This window comes from Protopterus annectens, chromosome 3.part1 (assembly GCF_019279795.1).
Source record: "Protopterus annectens isolate FY-2018-M chromosome 3.part1, PAN1.0, whole genome shotgun sequence".
Lineage (NCBI taxonomy): Eukaryota > Metazoa > Chordata > Ceratodontiformes > Protopteridae > Protopterus > Protopterus annectens.
The window spans coordinates 1354058439-1354083111 of NC_056732.1; the positions used below are offsets into that span (position 1 = coordinate 1354058439).

The 24673-nt window shown below is 41.8% G+C and overlaps 1 protein-coding gene across 1 annotated transcript in view; it reads right to left on the reverse strand.

Annotated features, from left to right (window-relative positions):
- MAPK15 (mitogen-activated protein kinase 15) overlaps positions 1-24673 on the reverse strand; it is a 1649688-nt gene that overhangs the window by 436579 nt on the left and 1188436 nt on the right. Inside the window, exon 11 of the mRNA XM_044067386.1 lies at positions 18504-18641. Within this exon, the coding sequence (XP_043923321.1) occupies positions 18504-18641 (138 nt within the window). The remainder of the gene's footprint in view (positions 1-18503; positions 18642-24673) is intronic.

Sequence of the window (24673 nt, forward strand, 5' to 3'; positions counted from 1 at the left end):
TTAAATAAGGTCATTGGCCTATTATCTGCCTTGTCAATATGTTGAGAAAGAAAATCAGATTTAGTACGACAGCCATCACAGTGATATACAGAGAAGTGATTATCAAGAGAAAGTTTATCTTCTAAAAGACAAGTTTGACACCATCTATGCTCAAGTCTGCAACCAGTCTTTTTTTAGAGATTCAAGAAAAAAGAATTAAACTACAGCTTACATGGAGCTAGGTTAAATGGGCATTGCTGAGGTGGAACAACTAGCTCAAGACTGTGTGTCAGTAAAGTATTGTATGCAGAACAAGCTCATCAGGCTCACTGGATACACTTAACAGGAAAGAAGGTATAGCAGAGACAGTTCAGGAACAGCAGGAGACCTCCTACATGAGACAAGAAAGAGACCTCAAGAAAAAGTAAAAGTGGAGTGTTAAGAGAAGATGTTATGGTAGAGTGGTCAGACCAAGTAGTAGGATGAACTTCCAGATTACAAACAGATATACCTTACTGGAAAACAAAGTGAATGTATGCCCATGAAGATGCATAGAATAATCTATGTGCAGTGTGAAATCAAACCCATTCATAACTCTGATAAAAATTATTTAACACAGACTACTGAGATTTTACCTAATCTGATGTTAAAATCACTTGCAATTATCAAACACAGGTGGGTTAACACATGACCAAAAAAAATCAATTTCTGTAGAAAAGATCTATGATTTCAGGTGGATGATAGATGACAAGACACCCAAATGATGGCCCTACACCTACAGCATATTTAAAGGAGCTGGTATATCCAGTCTTACTATGACTAAATTTTAGTGTCAGAATGAATAATAGTAACTTCACCCTCAGGATGAACACATCAAGTGTAGTGAAAAACCTTATAACCTAAGGCAGAAAGAACAGGGGCTGAATTCACATCTAACTATGTTACTATAATTGAAAGCCAGATCATTAATTCAAATTTTGTCAGGAAGAACAGAAGTTTTGTTAACAATAGAACATGCATTCAAATAAGTAGCCTGAGCTAATGAACTAGAATGATTACAGATAGGTGGTTACAAATAGAAACTGTGGTTAAAAATATGGTCTGGTTATAGTTTTTTTGTATAAAAAATTATATCTGTGAATAAGTACAGGAATTAAACTGGCAGTAAGCTTAGTCAGATGATAGTAACTGTCAGTCCCGTGTCTTTTATTTATTCCTAGTTCAGGATATAGTGACACAGTAGTGGTGGGGAGCTTAAGGATACAGAAAAGGATGAAAAGCAAGCAATTGGTCTTGAGAATATAACACAGCCATTGTAAGAATAACAATAATAATAAAAATAAAATAAGGGTATTAAATAAAATGGGTAAACTTTCCCAAAGTTTTCCAAGCAGTCAAAATGTGAATTAAACATAAAATAAGCAGATAAGCTAATCAAATCAGCAAAACTACTAAATAAAACTAAGGTAGTATAAAAACAGCAGTAAAACTGCAATAAACCAGAAACCGCAACTTGCTTATAATGGTGTAATGATCAAACACCAAAAAGTCACCGTAAACTCATTACAAAAGAAGGAAAGTACAGTTGTGTACACTTACCATAAATGTAGATGCTCGAGTGTATTCACTGTTGCAGTCATCACATTTGGGTTATCCCTGCCAGGGTAGCCCTCGGCTGGCCCGAATACCAGAGACTTAGTATTTCTGCTTCAGTTGCTGTCGCTCCAGGACTGATGTCAGGTCGTCAGTAGTATAAAGTAAAGCAGTCAATGCCATTACATCAGTTTTTCTTGCCCTAACCTGTAAGGACCCCCCCAAGTGGAAGCCAGGTTCTGGTGGAAGAACCCCACCAGTAGAAAGTAAATACCAAAATGTCCCTTGTAAGGAAAGAGAAGAAAGAAGAGGGGGATGAAGGGGAGGGTAACCAGGACTGCAACAGTGCATACACTCAAACATCTGCATTTATGGTAAGTGTACACAACTGTACTATGTTCTTCATGTTTCACTGTTGCAGTCATCACATTTGGGTTGATTCCCAAAGCTGAGGAAAAGGGTGGAGGCAGTCAAGGAAACTACAGGCTGGCTAGGATGCCCTGCAAGATTGCAGAGGCAAACCCTACCCTGGATTTGGAGAAGAGAGGCAGGTGGTAATGTTTGTTGAAGGTGTGAACAGATGTTTAGGTGGCAGCCTCCAGGATGTCCCTGGTGGGGTCTCCTCTGTGGAAAGCTGCAGAGGTAGAGGCTGCTCTGGTGGTGTGAGTCCTGATCCCCTTGGGGGGAGGCTTTCTGTGTTGTAGCAGAAATGGATGCAGTGTGCTATCCATTTGGAGATGGTTTGTTTGGAGATGGCTTTGTCCTCTGCCCTTGCAGCAAAGCTAACCAGCAAATGATCAGACATTCTGAAGGAGTTAGTCCTGCCTAGGCAGAATCTGAGCTGCCTGTGCAAATCTAGAGAGTGCAAGATCCTTTCCCCCTTGTTCTGTGGGTTAGGGAAAAAGGTGGGCAAATGAATGGATTGGTTGAGAGCCACACTGGACACCACCTTGGGCATGAAAGATGGGTTAGTCCTGAGGGATACCCAGTCATCATGGAAGATGATGAAGGGTTCCACAGCCATGACTGCTTGCAGCTCGGAGACCCTTCTGGCTGAAGTGATGGCCAGAAGGAAAGCTGTCTTCCAGGAGAGAAATTTTAGCTCTGCTGAAGAGGCAGGGTCAAAGGGGGGAATGGTGAGATTTTCCTACACAAAGTTAGAGTCCCAAGCTGGGGTTGGTGATCTTCTGGGTGGCCTCAAGTTGCTAGCCCCTCTTAGGAACTGTTTGATTTGAGGGTGTGAGAAAAGGAGCTACTCAATGGGAAAATGAGCAGAGATAACTGAGGCATGAATTTTAATAGAGGAAAAGGAGAGTCCACTGTGTAGCAGATCAGCTAAGTAATCCAGGATGAGAGGGAGGGAGGGCTGTGCCATACTGGCTCCTTAGTCTGGATCCAGGTGCAGAACTTTTTCCATTTGTCAGCATAAGACTTCCTAGTGCTAGGGCATCTGGCCTCATGTATAACATCTAGAACCTGTTTGCTGAGGTCGGCAGATTGATTGGAGGTTAGGGAATAAGCCAAGCTGCCAAATTGAGTGTCTGCAATTGGGGGGCATTGATTCCCCTTCCCTCTGGGTCAGGAGGTTTGGAATCTGAGGGAGATGCCAAGGTGGCAGACGGGACAGGCTGCACAGCAAGGCTACCAGTGCTGGCTATAAGAATTGTCCTTGGTTTTTCCTCCTTTATTTTGAGCAGTACCCTGGGGATGAGAGGTAGTGGAGGAAAGGCACAGACCGATAAATTGACCCAGGGAAGGACAGGGCATTCACTTTCCAAGCCATGCAGTGATGCTCCCTGGTGCAGAACTTGCTGAGCTGATGGTTGGTGTGGGAATCAAAGAGGTTGACCTTCGGGGTGCCCCATTTCTGAGTTATCAGGGTGAAGGTTCTTCTGTTGAGCTGCCACTCGTATGGGTCCAGAAGATTTCTGCTTACGTGGTCTGCCAGAGAGTTTAGAGAACCCAGTAGGAATTGTGCTAACAGGTGGAGTTGCATGCCAGAGGCTGTGTGCCAAAGGGTCATGGCCAGCCTGCATAGAGGGTAGGACTGTGTCCCTCCCTGCTTGTTGATATACCACATCACAGTTGTGTTGTCTGTTTTGATCAGGAGAGTCCCTGGGGAGAGAAGGGGCTTGAAAGCTATCAAGGCATGCTGGACAGCTATCATCTCTTTTTGGTTGATGTGCAGATGGATTTGCTGTGGGCTCCATTGGCCCTGTATGCACCTGCCATCCAGGTGTGCACCCCAGGCATAATCTGATGCATCTGTTTTGAGGGTTTTGGGGCGTGGGGTGGTGAGAAAGGTAGTCATTTGTTGAGGAAGCATTCTGTTGCCCACCAAAGAAAATCTTTTCTGAGGCAAGGTATTACAGCTATAAGAGTCTCGAGGTCTTGAGAGTGTTGACACCAAAGGCTTTTTAGGTACCATTGAAGTTTCCTCAAATGCAGTCTGGCATATGGAAGGAGTAGAATGCAAGATGCCATGAACCCCAGAGCTTGCAGGATTTTCCTTGCAGACAGTTGGGGGTCTGGTCGCGAGTTGAGAGAAGTAGGCTGTCAGGAAAGTTTGCTTTTCTGGAGTAAGGAATGCCATCAAGAATGCTGTGTCCAGACTTGCTCACAGAAATATAATCCTTTGGGTGGGTACCTGTTTGAACTTCTTTTTGCTGATTGTGTACCTTAGGGAGGTTAGCAGGGACTTCACAAAGTCCAGGTGCTTGGACAGCTTTTCCTGGCTGTCGTCTAAATTAGGCAGTCATCTAAGTATGGGTAAATCTGGATATTCCTTTGACTACAAAAAAGCAATGGCCGGAGCCAGACATTTTGTGAAAACTCTGGGAGCAGTAGATAAGCCAAAGGGAAGCGCAAAGAACTGAAAGTGCTGAGATCCTGCCCTGAAACGGAGATATTTCCTGCAAGATTCCATGATAGGGGTGTAGTGTTAGGCCTCCTTTAGGTCTAGGGTGGCTAGCCAAGCATCCTTGGAGAGCATGGGTAATAGCTGCTGGCGGGTGAGAATTTGGAATTTTGGGATCATCAGGAAGGTGTTTAGAATAGATAGATCGAGGATGGGGTGCCAGGTGCCCTCTTTCCTGGGTACCAGAAATAGTCTAGAGTAGAAACCTTGGCCTTTCTGTTCTGTAGGAACTTGCTCTACTTCCCTCATGGAAAGCAGGGAAAGGACTTGCTTTTGCGCCTCTGCCCAGTGGTTTGGGGGTAGATCTGGGAACCCTTTTGGAGTCGGAAGGGTGTGGAAAGAAAATTTGTATCCCTGGGACATTATGTTGAGGACCCAGTGGTCGTTGGTAATGGTGGCCCAGATGTTTACATGAAAGGAGAGTTTTCCTCCTAGGGGTACATGGAAGTGGGTTACCATAAGGGGGTGGCTAAGAATTCCCTGGTTTTGAAGTGGAGGTAGTCCACTGCTTAGATCTCTGCATTCCCTGTGGTTGTTGTCTGTGGGGTCTGGTTCCCCAGGGTCTGGGCTGAACTGACCTGGTGGGAGCAGGAAAGGACCAATGCTTGGATGGACAATGCCTGCTGAACCTGGGTGGCTGGACCTGTAAGAAATCCTTAACTGTCTGCATAGATTTTGCTTTTTCTTCCATCTTTTTAAGAGCTCTTCTGTGTTAGTGCCAAATAAGTTGTCTTTGTGCAAGGGGGCATCCAACAGTTTAGATTTAATATGGTCTGGTAAGGTCTGTTCCTTAAGCCATGCATGCCTTCTAAGGACAGAACCGGTGACTGCTGTCCTGCAAGAAGCATCTAGGGCATCAAAACCACAGTGCAAGGCATGTTTAGTTACTTGACTTGCAGAATGCATTAACTCTTGTAGCTCTTTAGATTCTGCACAAGCAGGAAAGGAAGACATTTTTTGTTTGAGGAGTTCCAGGGTATGTTGCTGAAATTTTAGCATATGGAACTGACAATTTAGTGCTCTGATAGCAAGAGTAGCTGAGTTGTATACTTTTTTACCCCATCTGTCTAGTTCTTGGGAATCCCTATCTGAGGGGGTGGGATTCTTAGCAGAGGTTGCTTTAATTCCTTTGGGCCCTTTAGAAATTACCTCAGGGTCAGCAGTAGGATTTTTAAAAAGAAATTTGTGTGAGTCAGGGACTCTGTAATACCTGTCTGGTTTTATGGGTGCAGGAGGGAGGGTGTCAGGAGTCAAGCTGGATTCCAGGAAAACATCCTCCACAACATCCAGGACTGGGGGGATGACCAGGGGTCTGTGCTGTGGAAGACCTAAGAATTCCCTGAGTCTCTTTTAAGACTGAGGGTAGTCCTGACTTTCCCATTGGAAATGCTCCCTTAAGGTGTGAAGGGTTTCCACAAAGGAAAAATCCTCTGGGGGAGAGGCTGAAGGAATGGAGTCGTTTGCATCAGAATCTTCATAAGCAGAGAGGGGTTGCATGTCTTCATACTCAGATGCATCAGAGTCATCCAATTCCTGTTCAGACAAAACTACAGGGGACAAATCTCTTTTTCTTTTGGAAGGAGTAGCTTGGTTTCCCCTGATCAGCATGATAAGGTCTTTCGCCATTTTAAACATTTGAGACTGAGGCAAGGAAACAGGTGCCTGAGATTGGTTCGTCGGTTTCTTGTGAGTGGTTCATAACTTGGGCCTAAGAAACCCGGTAGTTTTCAAAAGAACGGTAGTCATGAAAGAAGTCGTCAGTTTGTGTCGGGAATCAGTAGTGCGAAGGGCTTCCTCGGAAGCCGGTGCCTGCTCAAGTGGCTCCAGACCCATCCAAGGTAGACACGACCCAGGATCCTTAGTTGAAGAAGAGTTTTGCCGTATACCGGACTCTGAAAGGGTCTTGGTAGCGCTCTGCGAATCCACAGAAGCGGGCATCAGGGGCTGCAAAAGCACCTCACTGAGGACCAGAGAACTGACAACTAGCTTAACGGGAGCGTCGTCAGTAGGTTTGGACAGTACAGTTTTGTACCTACCATAAATGTAGATGTTCGAGTGCTAATACAGCTGCAGTCATAACAGATGGGTTCTCCTGCCGTCAGGTGGGTCCTCGGTCAGCCGAATTCCAAAGTCTAGGTCCGGCGTCAGTTATCGTAGCTTCTTCCCTGACGTCAGTGCTACAGGGGTATAAAAGAACCAGCCGACGCCATGTTCTTCAGTTTTTCTTGCCCCAGATGTCAGGTGCCCCCAGAAGGAAGGCAATACATAAAATTATGAAATAATGCAATGCAATAAAATCAAAAAACAGTAGTTGCAAGCAAATACACCATAAAAGAATACCCCTAGAGGGGAAGGAGGGAGGGAAACCTGGACTGCAGCTGTATTAGCACTCGAACATCTACATTTATGGTAGGTACAAAACTGTACTATGTTCATCGTGCATACAGCTGCAGTCATAACAGATGGGCAGAATCCCAAAGCTAAGAAAGGGGTGGTAGGCACTAGGTGGAACTAGGAGGAGCCAAAATGCCCTGCAAGACTGCAGTGGCAAAGCCTGCTCTAGATTTGGAGTATAATGGTAGGTTGTAGTGTTTGGAGAAGGTATGCACAGAACTCCAAGTGGCTGCTTCCAAGATATCCTTGGTAGGAACTCCTCTGAGGAAGGCTGCAGAGGTGGCTGTGGCCCTGGTGGAGTGAGTTCTAATGCCTGTAGGAACAGTTTTGCCATGAAAGGAATAGCAAAAGCGTATGCAGTGAGCTATCCATTTTGAGATTGTCTGCTTGGAAATTGGCTTTCCTGCAGCTCCTACCACATAGGCCACAAAGAACTGTTCTGATTTTCTGAAAGGTTTTGTTCTGTCCAAGTAATAACGTAGTTGCCTGTGGATGTCCAAGGAATGTAGTAATCTCTCCCCTTTGTTTTGAGGATTGGGATAAAAAGTAGGTAAATGTATGGCCTGATTTAAAGCTACCCTGGATATCACTTTAGGCATAAAGGAAGGGTTGGTTCGTAATGAAACTCTGTCCTGATGGAAGATGATAAAGGGCTGGACAGCCATGAGGGCCTGTAGTTCTGAAACTCTATGAGCTGAAGTGATAGCCAGAAGGAAAGCTGTTTTCCAGGACAAATATTGCAAATCTGATGAAGCAGCTGGCTCAAAAGGAGGCAAAGTCAGTTTTTCCAGAATGAGATTTAGATCCCAAGCAGGTATTGGTTGTTTCCTTGGAGGTCTTAAATTCTTAGCCCTTCTGAGGAACTGTCTTAAAAGAGGGTGAGAGAATAAAGGAGGGTCAGTGTTGTATTCTGCAGAAATGGCTGAGGCATGGATTTTGATGGAGGAGAACGAAAGTCCACTGCTTAGTAGTTCATCCAAATATTGTAGTATTTGAGGTAAATTCAGTTTTCCAGGGTTCTGGCCCTTTTTCTCATTCCAGACACAAAAACGTTTCCATTTTGCAGAGTAAGCTTTTCTAGTTAATGGCCTGCTGGCCTCCAAAATGACATCCTGCACCTCCTTGGAGAGTTGGGCCTGCTGTGATGCTAAGGAATCTTCCATGCGGCTAGATTGAGTGTTTTTAGCTGACTGTGAAGAGTTTTGAAGCTGTGCTGAGTCAGAAGAAGAGGCATTAGAAGCAGGGTCCATGGGGGGGAATGAGTCAGGCTCCTCAGGAGTGGGTACCAGTGTTGCCTTGGCCAGTCCGGAGCAATGAGGATCATCTTTGGTCTGTCTGCTCTGGTCTTCAATAGGACTTTGGGCAGCAGAGGAAGAGGCGGGAAGGCATAAACTGTCATTGATGTCCAGCTGAAAGAGAGAGCGTCCACTCTCCAGGCCTTTGGGTGGAAGGTCCTCGTGCAGAATTTTGTCAACTGATGATTTTTGTGGGAGGCAAAGAGATCTATGTCTGGCCTTCCCCATTCTTGGATTATTTCTGTAAAAACTTTTGGATGCAATATCCATTTGTGTGGATCTGTCATATTTCTGCTTAGGTTGTCTGCCAGCGTGTTTTCCTTGCCTGGCAAGTACTGTGCTTGTAGTTCCATTTGTAAGTCCACGGCCATTTTCCAAAGTGATATGGCCAGTCTGCATAGGGGATAGGAATGTGTTCCTCCCTGCTTGTTTATGTACCACATAACTGTGGTGTTGTCCGTTCTTATCAGTAGTTGACCTGGTTGTAGAAGGTCCTTGAAAGCTATAATAGCATTTATTACTGCTAGCATTTCTTTTTGATTGATGTGAAGGTGCTTTTCTTTTTGGGATCATTTGCCCTGAATGCACCGGTCTGTCATGTGTGCCCCCCAAGCGTAGTCCGAGGCATCTGTTGTGATGACTTGATTTGCTTGAGGCTTGCTGAATGGAAGACCTGTGTTTGCTTGACATGCTTGAGCCCACCACAGAAATTCCTTTTGGAGACATGGAAGTAGTGGTATTATTGTTTCCAAACTGTGGCTGTGTTGAGACCATATGTTTTTTAGGTACCATTGTAGTTTTCTCATATGCAGCTTTGCACATGGGATTAGCAAGATGCAAGATGCCATGAATCCCAGAGCCTGCAGGATTTTCCTTGCAGTCAGCCTGGTGCAATTTGCCAGTGTTTTGAAGTATTGAATTAGTTGCCCCTGCTTCTCTGGCGTGAGGTAGGCCATCTGGGTGTTTGTGTCCAAATTGGCACCCAGGAAAATTATATTTCGAGAGGGTATTAGCCTTGATTTCTCTTTGCTGACTGTGTATCCCAGAGAGTTTAATAACATTATTACATAAGCCAGATGTTTCAGAAGAATGTGCTTGCTGTCCGCTTGGATCAGGCAGTCATCCAAATAAGGGTATATTTGTATCCCTTGAAGTCTGCAGTAGGCAATTACTGATGCCAGGCAGGCATTTTGTGAATACTCTGGGCGCAGTAGATAAGCCAAAGGGCAATGCAGAGAATTGATAATGGGTTGAACCTGCAAGAAATCTGAGGTATCTTCTGCAATTTTGTCTGATTGGGACATGCAGGTATGCCTCCTTGAGGTCCAATGTTACCAGCCAAGACTCCTTGCCCAGCATGGGAAGAAGTTGCTGTAGAGTGAGCATCTTGAATTTTGGTACGAGTAGGAATGTGTTTAGGATGGAAAGATCCAAAATAGGTCTCCAATCTTTTCCCTTCCTTGGCACCAGAAATAGCCTGCAATAAAAACCTTGACCTTGTTCGTGTGTAGGTACCTCTTGAATAGCTTTCATGTTTATAAGATCTGAAATTTGCTTTTGTGCCTCTGCCCTTTGAGTGTGTGTGGCAGTTTTGGCATGCCTCTCATTTTTGGAAGGGTATGAAAGTGGAATTTGTAGCTGCTGTTTATAATGTCCAGGATCCATTTGTCCTTTGTGACAACATGCCAATTTTTCGAGAATAGTGCCAGCTTTCCTCCTAAGGGGGCTGCCATTTGAGACCTGGTTGGCCTGCAAAGGGGAAAGTCATTGGGTTTGCTTTCTGAAAGATTGTGAGTTGTCCTCACCACCTCTTGGTGTAGGATCTTGCCATTGTCTGCCTCTGTACGATTCTTGTGGTTGTCCCCTGCCCCTCTGGCGCCTGTATCTGCTTCTTTGGGGTCTGTCTGTGTCAGGAAAGGACCAGTTTTTGGAAGGCCAATTTCTACTAAAACGTGGTAGTTGTACCTGCAGAAATTCTTTCACCGTTTGCATTGATTTAGCTTTTTCTTCCATTTTTAATACTTCTTCAGCATTTGCCCCAAATAGTACATCCTTTGTGAAGGGGCATCCAACAATTTAGCTTTGACATGATCAGGCAAGGTTTGTTCCTTGAGCCAAGCATGCCTTCTAAGGACTGAGCCTGTAACTGCAGCTCTACATGAGGCCTCTAGAGCATCAAAACCACATTGTAAGGTATGTTTACCCACTTGACTTGCACTATGCATCAAATCCTGCAACTCCTTCAAGTCTGGTTGTTCAGGTTGTGACATTTTACTTTTCAATTGAGATAACAGAAACTGTTGGTATTTTAGCATATGAAACTGACAGTTTAAGGCCCTCATGGTTAAGGTAGCTGAGGTATATACTTTTTTCCCCACCTTTCTAAGGTTTTGGAATCTCTATCTGAAGGCAATGGGATTTTGGCAATGGAAGCCTTAACCCCTTTGGGTCCCTGTGAGATGGTTTCTAGGTCAGCAGCATGGCTTTTTAAAAGAAATTGGTGTGAGTCAGGAACCCTGTAGTACCTGTCAGGCTTAACTGGAGCTGGAGGTAGAGAGTCCGGAGTTAAGGCAGGCCTCCAGGAAAACATCATCTAGGATGTCCAAGACAGGAGGTATAGCCAGAGGCCTGTGCTGGGGTAACAAAAGAATTCCCTGAGCCTCTTTTAAGAATCTGAATAATCCTGGCCTTCCCAGTGGAAGTGTTCCCTTAAGGTAAGCAAAGTTTCCCCAAAAGAGAAATCCTCAGGGGGGGATACAGAAAGAATAGACTCCTATGCATCAAAGTCTTCAAAAGGGGAGTAAGCCTGTTCCTGATCATCAGAGTCTTCTGAAATAATGGATCCCTGATCAGAGGAGGGGGACAAATCTCTCACTCCACTTGGGCCTTTTGGAAGAGGTGGCTGAGAACCTCTGATTAGAGTAATTAAATCCTCAGCCATTTTAAGCATCTGTCTCTTAGGCATGGGGCCTGGAGATGGGCCCTGTGTAACTGGTCTCTTAGGGTGCATGGTTGCTTTAGACTTGGTGAAAGCCTTGATGGAGAAAGAAGAAGAAGGTCTGAAGACACCTTGGTGGGAGTGGACCTGTCTACATTCTGTGTTCAAGCCAAAGAGTGGCTTCGTATCTGTAGTCGGTGTGGGCCGAGGAGCCTGTGACCTTGGGTACAGGAGACACCGCCAAAGAAGTGTCGCCGGTAGTCAGGGCGTGAGGGCCTCACTGAGAACCGACCACGTTAGTTTGTATTGGCGTGGTATCAGTAGTGCGAAGGGCTTCCTCGTGAAGCCGGTGCCTGCTCAAGTGGCTCCAGACCCATCCAAGGTATACAGACCCAGGATACTTAGCTTTAAGAAGACTTTGGTTTTCCAAATTTTGTATACAGGAGCTGGCTGACTGGCACTTGGTAACTGCTTCTGCCGGGAATCCACAGAAAGACTGAAGAACATGGCGTTGGCTGCTTTTATAGCCCTGTAGCACTGAGGACCAGAGAACTGACAACTAGCTAATGGGAGCATCGTAAGTAGGTTTGGACCTGCGTGGTCTGTCTCTGTCTTTATCTTTATGTTTTTTCAGAAGATCTGCTGTTGGATGGTTTACTGAAGCCATATTGGAATTCGAGGACTGTAAGCAAAAATATCTAGCTACAATAAGGGCCCAACGACATATAGTTCTGGCATTGAACAAAGCACAGAAGCGACAGTGGGGAACATTGTGGTTTGGGCCTAAGCAAGTGACGCAGTAAGAATGAAAGTCTCGGTGTGGTATTTGCTTTCCACAGGTGAGACAATTGTTAACTTTTTCTGACATAAGTTAGTGCAAAAAAAGGATCCCGAATGGGGTACTTAGCTTTAGAAGACTTCAGCTTCAGTTTGGAAGACGAAACTCAGATAGCGACCGGCCAGCACTCATGCGAACTGCTTCTGCTTCGGGCTCCATGGCAAGAAAGACTGATGTAATGGTGTCGGCTGCCTTACTTCATACTACTGATGACCTGACGTCAGTCCTGGAGCAACAGCAACCGAAACAGAAATACTAAGCCTCTGGTATTCAGGCCAGCTGAGGGATACCCTGGCAGGGATAACTCAAATGTGATGACTGCAACAGTGAAATACGAAGAACATCAAGCCAAATAGCAAAATAGTACCTTGATGAAGCAAGCATCACTAAAAATATAAGGTCAGTGTAAAAAATAATTTCAAAAGCAGAACAGTCGACCTTAAGAATCGAACAGCACAGAAATTATACAGAATCCGTGCAGAAGCAGTTGCAAAAGAGACACCACATGTTGGACTACTTGAACCAGAAACTCAACCAGAGGACATATAATCCAGTATGTCCAACAAAACACATTAATGTAAACACCACAGTCACAAAATCCATAGCAAGATCACCTCCAACTTCTTTCTGCAGCCCCTATCAAGCCAACCACAAGTCAAGTCATGCACTTAGACATTTAAATCAGTAGTGGGTCTGGCCAGTCATCCTCTAGCTCAATGCCTTGCAGAGCTGGCCATTTGAGTCTCTTATCCCTTCTACGGACTTCATCAGTATGTCATTGCATTCTTTTGGAGTTACTCACTACAGTATCATGTCCTTTGCTAATCCTGCATTTTTAAGTTGAAAGCAAATTAAGCTGTACTTGTGAAACATGAAAGACGTCTCATCACACTGTACTCATATGTCTTTGCTAAAGGTAACAAGGTGAAAGTTTTCATCACTACTAAAAACACAGTCTGTAAGAAGTTCTTTATTCAAGTTTTGCATGTAACCATTTATGGTATAGAGGGCAGTCAACGTCTGCCCAAGCAGAAGCCGTGCTGCTGATGATGAGAGAATGCTGCACATTGAGAAACTTAGTTTTCAATTTACTTTTCAAATTATTTGCCTAGGGTAGGTAAGACTGAAATGGATCTGAAGTCATTAACAGTGGTGGGGTTAGGAGTTTTTGGGAGTGGTTTCACAACACCTGTTTTTCATTTACTGAGATGAATATTTTTGGTAAAGCTTAAGCTGTGCAAATGTTTCAGACGGTGAAGACAGAATCTTTACAAAGTACTATAAGCCAAGGGTGAAAATCTTCGGCCCTGGCTGGGTCACTTGTTGAGAACGTCTCTAGCAGACTGACAAGATATGTTGATTTAACTGTTTTAAAGTAGAAGGAGAGTGAGTCTAGTGAGATGTCACTTGCTAAGTTAAAAGGCTTTTCTCCATTTTGTTGCTGGCGGGAAATAAGGAGAACTCTTTTAGAAGGTCATATGGAGTTAAGTGACCTGACTCTTTAGTAACAATACCTTTATGTGAGGTAAAAACTGTTACTTTTTTACTATATTCAGAAATTTTTTTATAAATGGCTTGGAAGATGTTTGCCTTGTGATGCACTGCAGCTTTGTGGGGGGGGGGGGGGGGTAAGTTTTTTAGCAGAAATAATTTACTTATGTTTTTCACCTATGGTACTTTTTTTGTTGTTTCCCTGCTTCAGTTCTTATTTTTTGTGTAGTGATTTCAGCTCTTTAGTGGGCCACTGACTGCTTGAAGATTTAGGAATTTTGATACTTTAGGGATGTATTTATCTTAAAGGCTGAGTAACATATTAATGTTAATTAAGACACCTAAAATTGCTTATTAGAGTCACGACTAAGAATACCAATGTTAAAAAAGTTTAATAGTAGTCATCAGTATCAAAATGCTAACAATAATCCTTTTCTTAATTAGGGTACACTTGTTTGTAAATGTTCCGAAAAAGCTGAACTTTTAAATGGCTATTTCACCACCTTAGTTTCATCAAACACTGTAGTTATTGGGGGAAATCCTAAATCCAGATAAATCTCATACTTCCTGTGAATTAATTACAAAGGATATGTGACATCTGACTTAAACATGGCTAAAAAGAACAGTGGTGCTGGCCTTGACATACTAGGTTGTTCATTTATAAACTTTCTGATGAAATGACATACCCTTTAACCTGATTATTTAATATATTAATGACCAGCACCATTCCTGACTCATGGAGGCTGGCAAATATTGTACTGATATAAATGAGTGGATCTTCTGATGACGTTGCTACAGTTCAATAAATCTGACATTAATTAGTGGCAAGTACTTTGAGAGATGTTTATCAGCACTTCTGAATATTCATGAGCATGTACTAGCATTTGTTGATCTTAAATGACAAGGTTTAATGAGGAAACAACTGCTTTTACCAGTTGTACTGGATTTTATGAAAATAGCAACGAAGCATTAGAAAATGGTCTTAGTATGGGGGTTGTATTCCTGGATCTATCAAAAGCTGTTGATAGCATCCTACATGCGACAACGATTAATTCCTGGGTAAAGCATAACATACATCCTTATGCATGAACTACAAGAGGAACTAATCCTCAAATAAAACAACAGGATATGTGCCCACAGAATGGAGCAACAGTGGTCCCACTCCACAAAGATGGAGCCAGTCTGCAAGGCTATGGAGAGGATCATCATGGAGCTCATAAACAAAGACATTGGGAACCTACAGACACTAGATCCTACCCAGTGTCAAGGGCAGATCCTGGTTGACTTTTGAAACAGTCACCAAAGCTATGATGAGGGGAAGTAGTCCACACAGCCTATCTGGACCTTGCAAAGGCATTTGACACAATACCCCACTGGCATCATAGATAAGCTATCCAGCTTAAATATAAACCCTATGTCACAAGATGGGTCGCTCAGAACCAGACAGAGTGAGAGCAGAGGAGCGCTGGTCAGACTCGAAACGTCACAAGTGGCATCCAGGGTTCTCGTGGGTGGGGACCACTCTTCAGTATATACTTTTCCAAGGTACAGGCAGTACAGGAGGACTAGGACTACACCAAGTTCGCAGAGAACTGCAAAACTGGCGCCTATAATCAATTCTCCAGCTGACACAAACATCCTTCAAAAAGGCCTCAAAATGCCAAAAATGTATAGTCATACCCCACATTGCCAAAGTGGTTAGAAAGACCTTCTACATAGCCCACACATCTAGATCAAGAGAGGTATTTATTCATCCCTCTTCAGGCCCATCATAGAATACAATGCCCTAGAAAGACCCCAAAGTATCTCACCAAGAGGATCAAGGGTCTCAAACAGATGCCATATGCTGCAGCTCTACTCAGTTGATCTATGCCTGACATACAAAAGTCATGTCAATCCAGAATTAATAATGGATGCTCTCCCTCAGTAAAATCTACCCCCTTAGAGCCACCTGAGGAGGGACTTGAACCTCAGCACAGAAATAAATAGAACTTGCTGGTCACTATTAGACAGAGGCACAGTAAACACAGAATCAGGCTAGGCTTATAAGTGACCCAGGGCAGACAGCCTAGTATGAATCTATGAACCTATGTTACTGAATGGGTTAAGTGTTGTCTTAGGCATATGTAGCAATGTGTTCAAGGGCTACTTTTCAAGATGGTCAGAGATTGCTACTGGTGTTTCACATGGGTCAGTTTTAGGTCCTATACTGTTCAACTTTGTATTTTCGTTGTTGCCTATTAATAATATATTTTGGTTATCTAAATATACTAATGATATTGAAATTGGAACATTTTTAACATCATTATCAGATTATTTAGTTTTAAATTCATATGTGTCCTAAATATCTGAATGGTTAAATAAAACAGATCTTAACATCAATCAGTCTGAGAGTGGCTTTATGTATTTGGGTTAATTCAGACCTGAACAACCTTTTATTTTGGGAAATCATGTTATACAGAAAATGACTGAATACAAAGATCTTGGTGTGTGTGTGTGTGTGTGTGTGTGTGTGTGTGTGTGTGTGTGTGTGTGTGTGTGTGTGTGTGTGTGTGTGTGTGCATATACACAACACAATACACAAACAAGTTCTAACAACATAAAAATGCATGCAGTATTAAAGGCAAAGGTTATATGTGTTATAGGTCTCCTGAGAATTTTTTTTATCAGATCTGTTGCAGCTCTACTGAAATTGTTTACCATGTATATTAAACCAATAACTGGATACATTTTATTATTTTGTACATATTCAAAAGGTGATCCCTGTATATTGGAAAGTGTTCAAAGAAAATGTACTAAAAGAATTATGAAGTACAGGGCAGTAACAAATCTGGGACACTTAACTAAACTTAATTTATTTTCATTTAGTTATTATTAGCTATGGGACAGATTGTACCTAGCATACCATGCAAATCATGATGAAGAAACACATCTTTTGTTAAATATTGAGTGGTTATGCTTCAGGTGAGGGAGTAACTTGAAAGATGATAGGCAGGGTGAACTTCTTGTGGGGCAAATGATACCTTTCATAGGTTCATAGGTTCATACTAGGCTATCTGCCATAGGGCATTTATAAGCCTAGCCAGAGTGTGTTTGGCTTTCGCCACCCATTTTAAATTAATTTTGCTATGCCCTTTTTCGAGGTTAGTATACTGTGCCTCTAACAGTGACACAGAAGTGATACCCGGGGTAAACCTACGATCTCCCATCCTCTCATCAAGATTCCTCTTGAAGAGAGTCAATGAGGGACTCTGCCTAACCTGGACTGGGATTTTATTCCAGAGTGAAGGGAGCCTCTGGGTTATGAATCTGTCCCTCCAGCATGTCCTATTTATTTCAGTGCTGAGGTTCAAGTCTCGAGCATAGCTCAATGGGATTTAGATTTTCTGAGGTGCAGCATGTCCATTAATTCTGGGTTGGACATGGCTTTATACATCAGGCACAGATCACCTCTAAATAGGCGGTATGCCACTGAGTAGAGCTGGAGTTTCTTTAAATGGGCAGCATATGGCATCTGTTTGAACCCTTTGATCCTCTTGGTGAGGTACTTTTGGGGTCTTTCCAGTTGCTGCAGGTGTCTGGTAAGGTACATCCCAAAAGGGCATTGTACTCAATTATGGGCCTGATGAGGGATGAGTAAAGAGGCATGATGACCTCCCCTGATCTAGATGTGAATCCCTTCATGATTAGGTGGGCTATAGAAAATGTTCTTCTAACCACTTTGGCCACGTGGTTGTCAAATGAGAGATTGCTATCAACTTGGGTCCCCAGGTCCCTAATTACTTCTTCTGTACTTAATGGATTACCACCTATGTGGTAATTTGTGGGCACTTTGTTTTTGCCAAAAGGGATGACTATACACTTTTTGGCGTTTAGCTTGAGGCCATGGCTCTGACACCAGTTGTCTGTTTCTATGAGGCCTTTTTGGAGGATGCTTGTGTCGGCTGGAGAGTCGATTATGGTGCCCAGTTTGCAGTCATCTGCGAACTTGGTCAGCCACAGTCCTTCCGTGTTGGCCTGTACCTCCGAGAAATATATACCGAACAAGAGAGGTCCCAGGACTGAGCCTTGTGGGATGCCACTTGTAACTGGTTTGGAGTCTGACATGGTTCCAGCAATTCTAACCATGTGGGTTCTGTCCTTGAGCCAGTTTGCAACCCATCTAGTGACATAGGGGTTTATATTTAAGCTGGTGAGCTTATCTATAATGCCCGAGTGGGATATTGTATCGAAGGATTGTATTTCAGAAAGTAAAAATGCAAAATCAATTTAGATCAAGATTTATCACCCAAAGTATTGTGACATCATGGAACAGACTACCATTACAATTAAGAAAATGTAATTCACTAGAACCATTCGAGAAATCCTTACATACTTGATTGAACTTGCATTATGATGTCTACCAGAAACTGTGGTGTTGGTTACACTTGAGGGGTCTTCCACTGACAACAGGAGATCCCATTTTGTTTAAGCAAGTTCATTATGCAGTTCTTTGATGTTCTGATGAGTTTTACGATTTGAACTTATTAATGTATTTTTTATTTGATTTTTTTATTGTAAAGTTTACAGGGAATTGATCACTAATAGAAGGAGATAGACTATGGTGAATTTATTTATAATAAAAAGTCTAGGAAGGACTAGCTCCCTGTGTTAAGGTTAGGTCTGGTAAATTTCTCAACAAGCTGAGTAAGACTATGGTTGGTTAGGAAGTCCTCGATATTCATGGGATAAGGATGAGGTTAATGCTATTGTCTCATGATGACTAAATCTTTGTAAAGTTTGTTGCCTTTAGACCAAACATCAGTGACTTAAATTGGTTAGCTGGTGGGGGAGGTAGAGAGAGTGCTTTCTTTACATAGTTTTTGCTTCAACAGGGTCCTGCTGTTTACCATCAGTGGTTAAAAAGAGGAAAAAAAAGATTATAGACTGGTAAATCATTTTTCAGATAGTCTGAGGTACAGTTATGAGAACTGGCACTTTATAATCTTTTACAGAATGAGAAGTAGCAGCCAATTTTGAAATTAGGTCACGACTTGACTAATACTGTATGACGATTACCTTCTGACATAAGGATGCCGGAGAGCCTCTTCTGCATTAAGGCGCTTCTCTGGATTGAATACCAGCAATTTCTTTATCAAATCCATGGCATCTTCAGAAGTGTTGGCAGGTAACAGTTCTTCAAATGGCATTCTCTGCCTGAATAAATAAATTAGGAGAAAATCAAATGGCTGCATTGTTAACTCATTAACACCTACATGTTGTGGAATTTCACACCCATAGCAGCTTACAAATATTTCACATTCCACAGCATTTTCTGAAAAATAAACTTAGAAAGCATAAGATAAACAAATGTAAATATTTTGTGAAAAATAAAAGCTATTAAAGCACACAAATAGCAATGTTATCAGTAAAACATATTCTTTACAGTGATAATAGTCAGTGCATTCACAGTCTTACCATAAATATTAAAATATATTGCAATGCACACAATCCATAAATTATATTACATTTTTGTTAATCTTTAACAAATTGTCATAGCTTGGAAACTACAGTACTTAGACATATATTGATAGAGCATTTTTTTGTTAACCAGACATAAGGTTTCATATGACAACAAGAAATTCCTCTATAAGTGCATGTTTATTGAGAGCCTTACAGAAATATGAAAACATTATGATTAGTTGTATAGTTATCAATAAAAGAAGACTATCTCTAAAGATGTATAACTTACACTGCAAATATCAAAGTGAGTTTTCTTCAAGAACATCTAAGGTTTCACCTGATGTCTTGCAACAATTTGTCATTTTTGTTTGAAATATTAAGTATGTGTGGAAATATTGTTCATTTTCATAATTTCTATCAGACTGTTAATATTTCAGGTATAAAGTGATATAAATGGACACTGATGATGAATTTTTCTGTCTCCCATCATGGCATTTCACACATTCCATAAATAACATGTAGGGCTCCCAGCTATGCAAATATGAGCATAAATATGAAAATATGGATAAGTGACAAATGAATTGATCAGTTTCTCTACTGCACAATATCCTAGATTTAAGACTAACAACCTAAGTCTCGTCAATAATTCTTTGCACTTTCTAATACTGCTTATTACTAGTTGACAAGTTAGTTGGTTAAAGATGTCAGGCCCAAACAAGGTCTGGACACCATAAGGAGCTGCGGGTGTGAACTGGAAGAATACAAATAACGGCATCATAGCCTTGAATGATTCATCTTTTCTATGCAATTGATTTCTCCCTCAATGCACAATTTAAGTTCTACATCACACTGAATTCCAAAATGGGCAATATAGATAATTTATTAACTATAGTAACATTATTTCTGAATAACTTACTGAATTAGTGCAAAACTGGGTACTAAAATACCAGATATCTGCAGCAGTGACCTTTTATAGAAAACAAGTAAGAAAGCTGACATCAAGTCAGATTTAGAATGGACTCAGATGGGTTGCAAGGCTTGTTCCAGGCTGTAAAATTGCAGTATAGCCAACCTATACTATTTCACTCTCTCATCTGCCTATCATCTTTCAAGTTACTCCCTAACCCGAACAATAAAAATGTACAGAGCAATATCACTTACAACATAAATACTATCCAGGTTTCGGAAGCCAGGCAAAGTGAATCCATAATAAAGTGAACATCCTAAATCATGGAAGACCACAAACTATTAGTATTGTCAATTATGTTATTGTATTGTGCTTTACTGCAATTAGACAGAGTGGCACAGTGCTAATTGCTTAGTACTGCTACCTCACAGCGCTTGATCTTCCATTTTGGTTATTCCCTCATTCCTTCTGTGCAGAATCTGTACATTCTCCTTATGCTCACATGGGAATTTGCTAGATGTACCAGTTTCATTACATATCCCAAACAGACATACCATAGGTGAACTGGTGATCCTCCAAATTCTCCTGAAGTGTGCATGGTGTGTGTTGCAATGGACTGGTTCCCCAACCAGGATTAGTTGCTTTGCCTTGTAAAATAGTGAGTGCTGGAAGGGGCACTAGCTCTACCAGTGAAACACCACTAGACTGACTGCGTGATCAGAGAATACATCCTTGTAAATTACTAAAATACAGACATCACAGAATTTATGATAACAGTAGATCTTTGGAGGACAGGCTTTCACAGAGCAAGTGCTTTAAGGACACCACAGTTGAAGTCTGTACAATCTGGAAAATATTTCCTACAGTGCCTGAGTCTGTGGAAGCTATGACCTTTTGCAAGGACATAAACAAAAGTTATGAGCTTACTATAATGACAGATCCATGTTGTGTGTTGCTGTCCGGTTCAGCCTAGGGGTTATTGGATCCGATGCCAGCCTTCTCTCAGAGACTTCAACTCCAGAGCTCTGCACCCTCTACCTCATAATACACTGCTCCCTCCATCTTACTCAGATCAAGTATGCCCCTTACACAGATCTAAAGACATACAAGTATAATTCCTGGAGCTTAAGACAGGATCTGAGTAGGAAACCCTGAAAGCTCAGTCACCCACTCACGTAGAAAGCAAATTATCAGTAAGGAGGGGGATAGGAGGGAGGGATGGTTTACCCAAATGGAAACAGACACTACAGCTCTATCGTTAAGGCAAATACATAACTTTCATATCTGATGCTGTCTTTTCCATAAGGCTTCAACCCGTGGAACAGAGTCCTCAGCCAAATATACTCCCAGGGAGGCCCTAGGAGAGAACATTTCGTAGAATGGTGGAACAAAAAGAGGCCCTGGACCTCGCCTGCACATCTAATTTGTAATGGGGCACAAAAGTATGAATACTAGCTCAAGTAGCAGTAGCACAAATGTCATCAATGGAATCTCTGGAGAAAAAAGCAGCCAGAAGTAGCCACTACTCTGGCATAATGATCTTTTGGTTTTGCAGCAAGGGCATTCCTCTCAAGTCACGCACAAAAGAAATGCAATCAAAGACCTATTTGAATGGGACTGCTTTTGACATTGGCCTGCTCAGCCTGGTCTTGGAAAAGGAGACAAAGAGTTGCTTTGCCTTTATAAAGGCTTTGGTCCTGTTTACATAGAATCTCAGCTGTCTGTGAACATCCCGGCAATGCAGCAAATATTCGTCCTTATTGCTAAAGTCCTAAAAGAAAAACACAGGCAAATGAATAAACTGATTTAAAGTAGACTCTGAAGCTATCTTAGGTTAAAAGGAGGGATTGGTCATGATGGTAACCCTGACCTTTTGAAAAATCAGATAAGTTTCTGAGCTTGTCCTCTGCCCCTCATCTCCCCAAAGCAATGGCTAGCAGAAAGACTGTTTTCCAAGATATCAGCTTTAAAGAAATTGTGGTCAGATGCTCAAAAGGAGGACTGGCTAATACTTGCTGCATGAAAGGGAAATCGCAAAGATGGTGAGATCATGAATTAGGGGACGTTGCAAGAGTGTACTCCTCAAGAAAGCCTTAGAAATCTTCAAGGCAGCTATGGGAGTGTTATCTCTGCCAATGTGAAAATTAGAAATAGCAGCAAGCTGAACTTTGATGGTACAATAACTCAAACCAAATTGAAGGAGATCAGCAAGGAAATCCAAAACATCATCAAATGGGGCAGAAAAGGGTTCATACCATTGGATAAAGCCTAAAGTGCAAAGCACTTCCATTTATTAGCACATATCTACCATGTAGAAGATTTTTGGAAAGCGAATATAGTACTGATCACTCTGTCAGAGAGCTTGGGATCTCAGGCCACTATAAAACTTTATCAGAATAAAGACACTCAGCTTTCCACAAGATTTATACTAGTCATTACAAGAATAAAGAACAATTACTGGCCGAAAATTTTACATCATTTTCTGACTATATAAAATTCAAACTAACCTTGTTAAAGTTAATACATAATGCACAGCAATATAGTTTTAGTAAAAGCACATGTTTTAAAAAGCATATATTTTTAAAAACATACAAACAGTATATTCACACTTTCCACTTGTTCATAAAACCATTTTTCATTTAAAACAAAATTTATATAAACAAAGTTTATATATACATTTTCCATCACAATTTAGCATCCCTCATTTTTAATACAGGACCCAGTGAAAGTTGCCCACTGAACTCTGGGGGTGTCCCTGTGTTTAACCGCAGTTGCCATAACAATTCATCGTACTCCAATTTTCCAAATCCAAGTTTCCCATTACCCAACCCTTGGGTTTGGTTCAACTTGCTCTAACACCCAAAATGAAAATCTCCCATTTGGACAGTCCCTTTTGTCAGATGGGAGTTTAACCTGTGCATTGGGAGCTTTGCTGTCTGAATGACTGTATCAAAATCACAGCCCATGAGCTCTAAACTGGTCTTCTTGTAGTTCACTGTCATCCCTAAGGATAGACACAACTGGAGTAAGGAGTCTCAAGCTTTGATCCAAAACTGGCTTGAGGTCCTTGTTCTTCTTTGGCAGCAAAATAAATCTGGAATAGACCCTGGATCCTCACTGGTAGGGTGTGACCTCTTGAATGACTTGACTGCCCAGTACTCTTTGAATCTTAACTGTTACATCTCCTCTCTAACATGGTGGAACATCTGGGAGGGATTTTTGTGACTCTCTTGGGGCAAACAAAAATGGAATTGTATAGCCTCTGGATATAACTCTCAAAACCCACACATCCAAGATGATGGTCTCCCAAGCTTCTGGATGAAGAGCCAAGTGCCCCTCTACTGCCCCCTCTGTATTACTGTACATTCCAAGAAGTAATCTTTGGAATAATTACTCCAACATGGGATGTGGCATACATACCTGATTCTTTTCAATTCAATGCTGGTTAGCCAACCTAGGCCACTAGTCTTCCTTTTGTTCCTCTGCTTAAGGTACAACCAACACTGCAGACAGCATTAAGAAAGGAGTACAAAAGGTATTCCTTTGAGACAGGGCAGAAAAAATGACTGAGTCTAAAAATATGCAGCCAACATCATCTGCTATCCCTAAACTTAGACAGAAAAGCTTACTGAATATACCCATGTTGCAATATACATCTCATGCAGATTAGACCATATATTCTGCCTCTGCGTGATATTTCATAAGCCACCTTACATAACAATTTTAGCTGCATCATAGAAAAACAAATACAAGCAGCCATCTCAATGGTCATCGTGTGTCCCATTAAACACAGGCCCAACCTGTTGAAGCAAAAGTTAGACTAATTTTCTGATATCTTTTATATTGCAAATATATGTCCAAAGTTGCCTCCAAGGATCCATACAGTGGAAAAAACCTTCATCCACAGTATAAGGATGAGAATAAATACTGGGCATCTGTTTTGTTTAACTCCAAGCAATGCTTGACAAACCTTGGGAATAAACAAATGACTAGTTAACAACCCCATACCTTTAATGAAAAATACATGACCTAAAATTCTGACATTCTCATGGCAGTAGCAACTTCCACATGCAACAATGACTATGAAGACAGAAGTTTCAACAGAAATGAATAAATCAGTACAGAAGGTTGTATTAATTCATTGAGAATAAAATTTATATCTTAAAAAGGGAAAAATCACATTCCTGGGGCTCTGAGGTGCAAAATTTGTCAGAGAGAAATGTTTAACAAGCAACAAGGCCTAGAAGACTTCAAAAAGAATATAACCTGACAAGGCAGAGCCTTAACATGAAAAATATCTTTGCTGAGTGAGTGGGCAAGGTATTTCAAAACAAATGAAAAGTACAACATTTTTCTGATTAACAGCACTGCAATAGTTTTTTTCCACTTTAACACATGCTTCCTATTGGCTGGCTTTCCTAGCTTCTTGCAAAGTCCATACTACGTTTACTGAGAACAGTTTCCATTTATTTACTGAAATGCTAGCAATCACAATTCCATCTCTACACTGTAGAGGAATGAGTGCAGAACCTTGCCCTAATGCTGTCATGACATATCTTTTTTGACAGGTGAAAGTCACTTCAGGAATGCAAATCAATGCAAATGTGTAAGGAGACTGATGCTGCTCCTATTTAGAAAGGACTCACATGTCCTAGTAGAAGAGAGATCCAAGATAATTTTAGTCAGTGGGGAACTAAACAGAATGAATTGTTATATTTCTTATGTTTGCCTTTGACAAAACACACAATGGGGATGAATAAAACATATCCCCAGTCCAAAACCCTAAATAGCAGTGTGTGCCTTTCTGTAAAATCTTAGCGACTAAGCATGGTAGCTTGTATCAAAGAGTTTCCTTTTATGATGTTCCCCAATTCCTGTG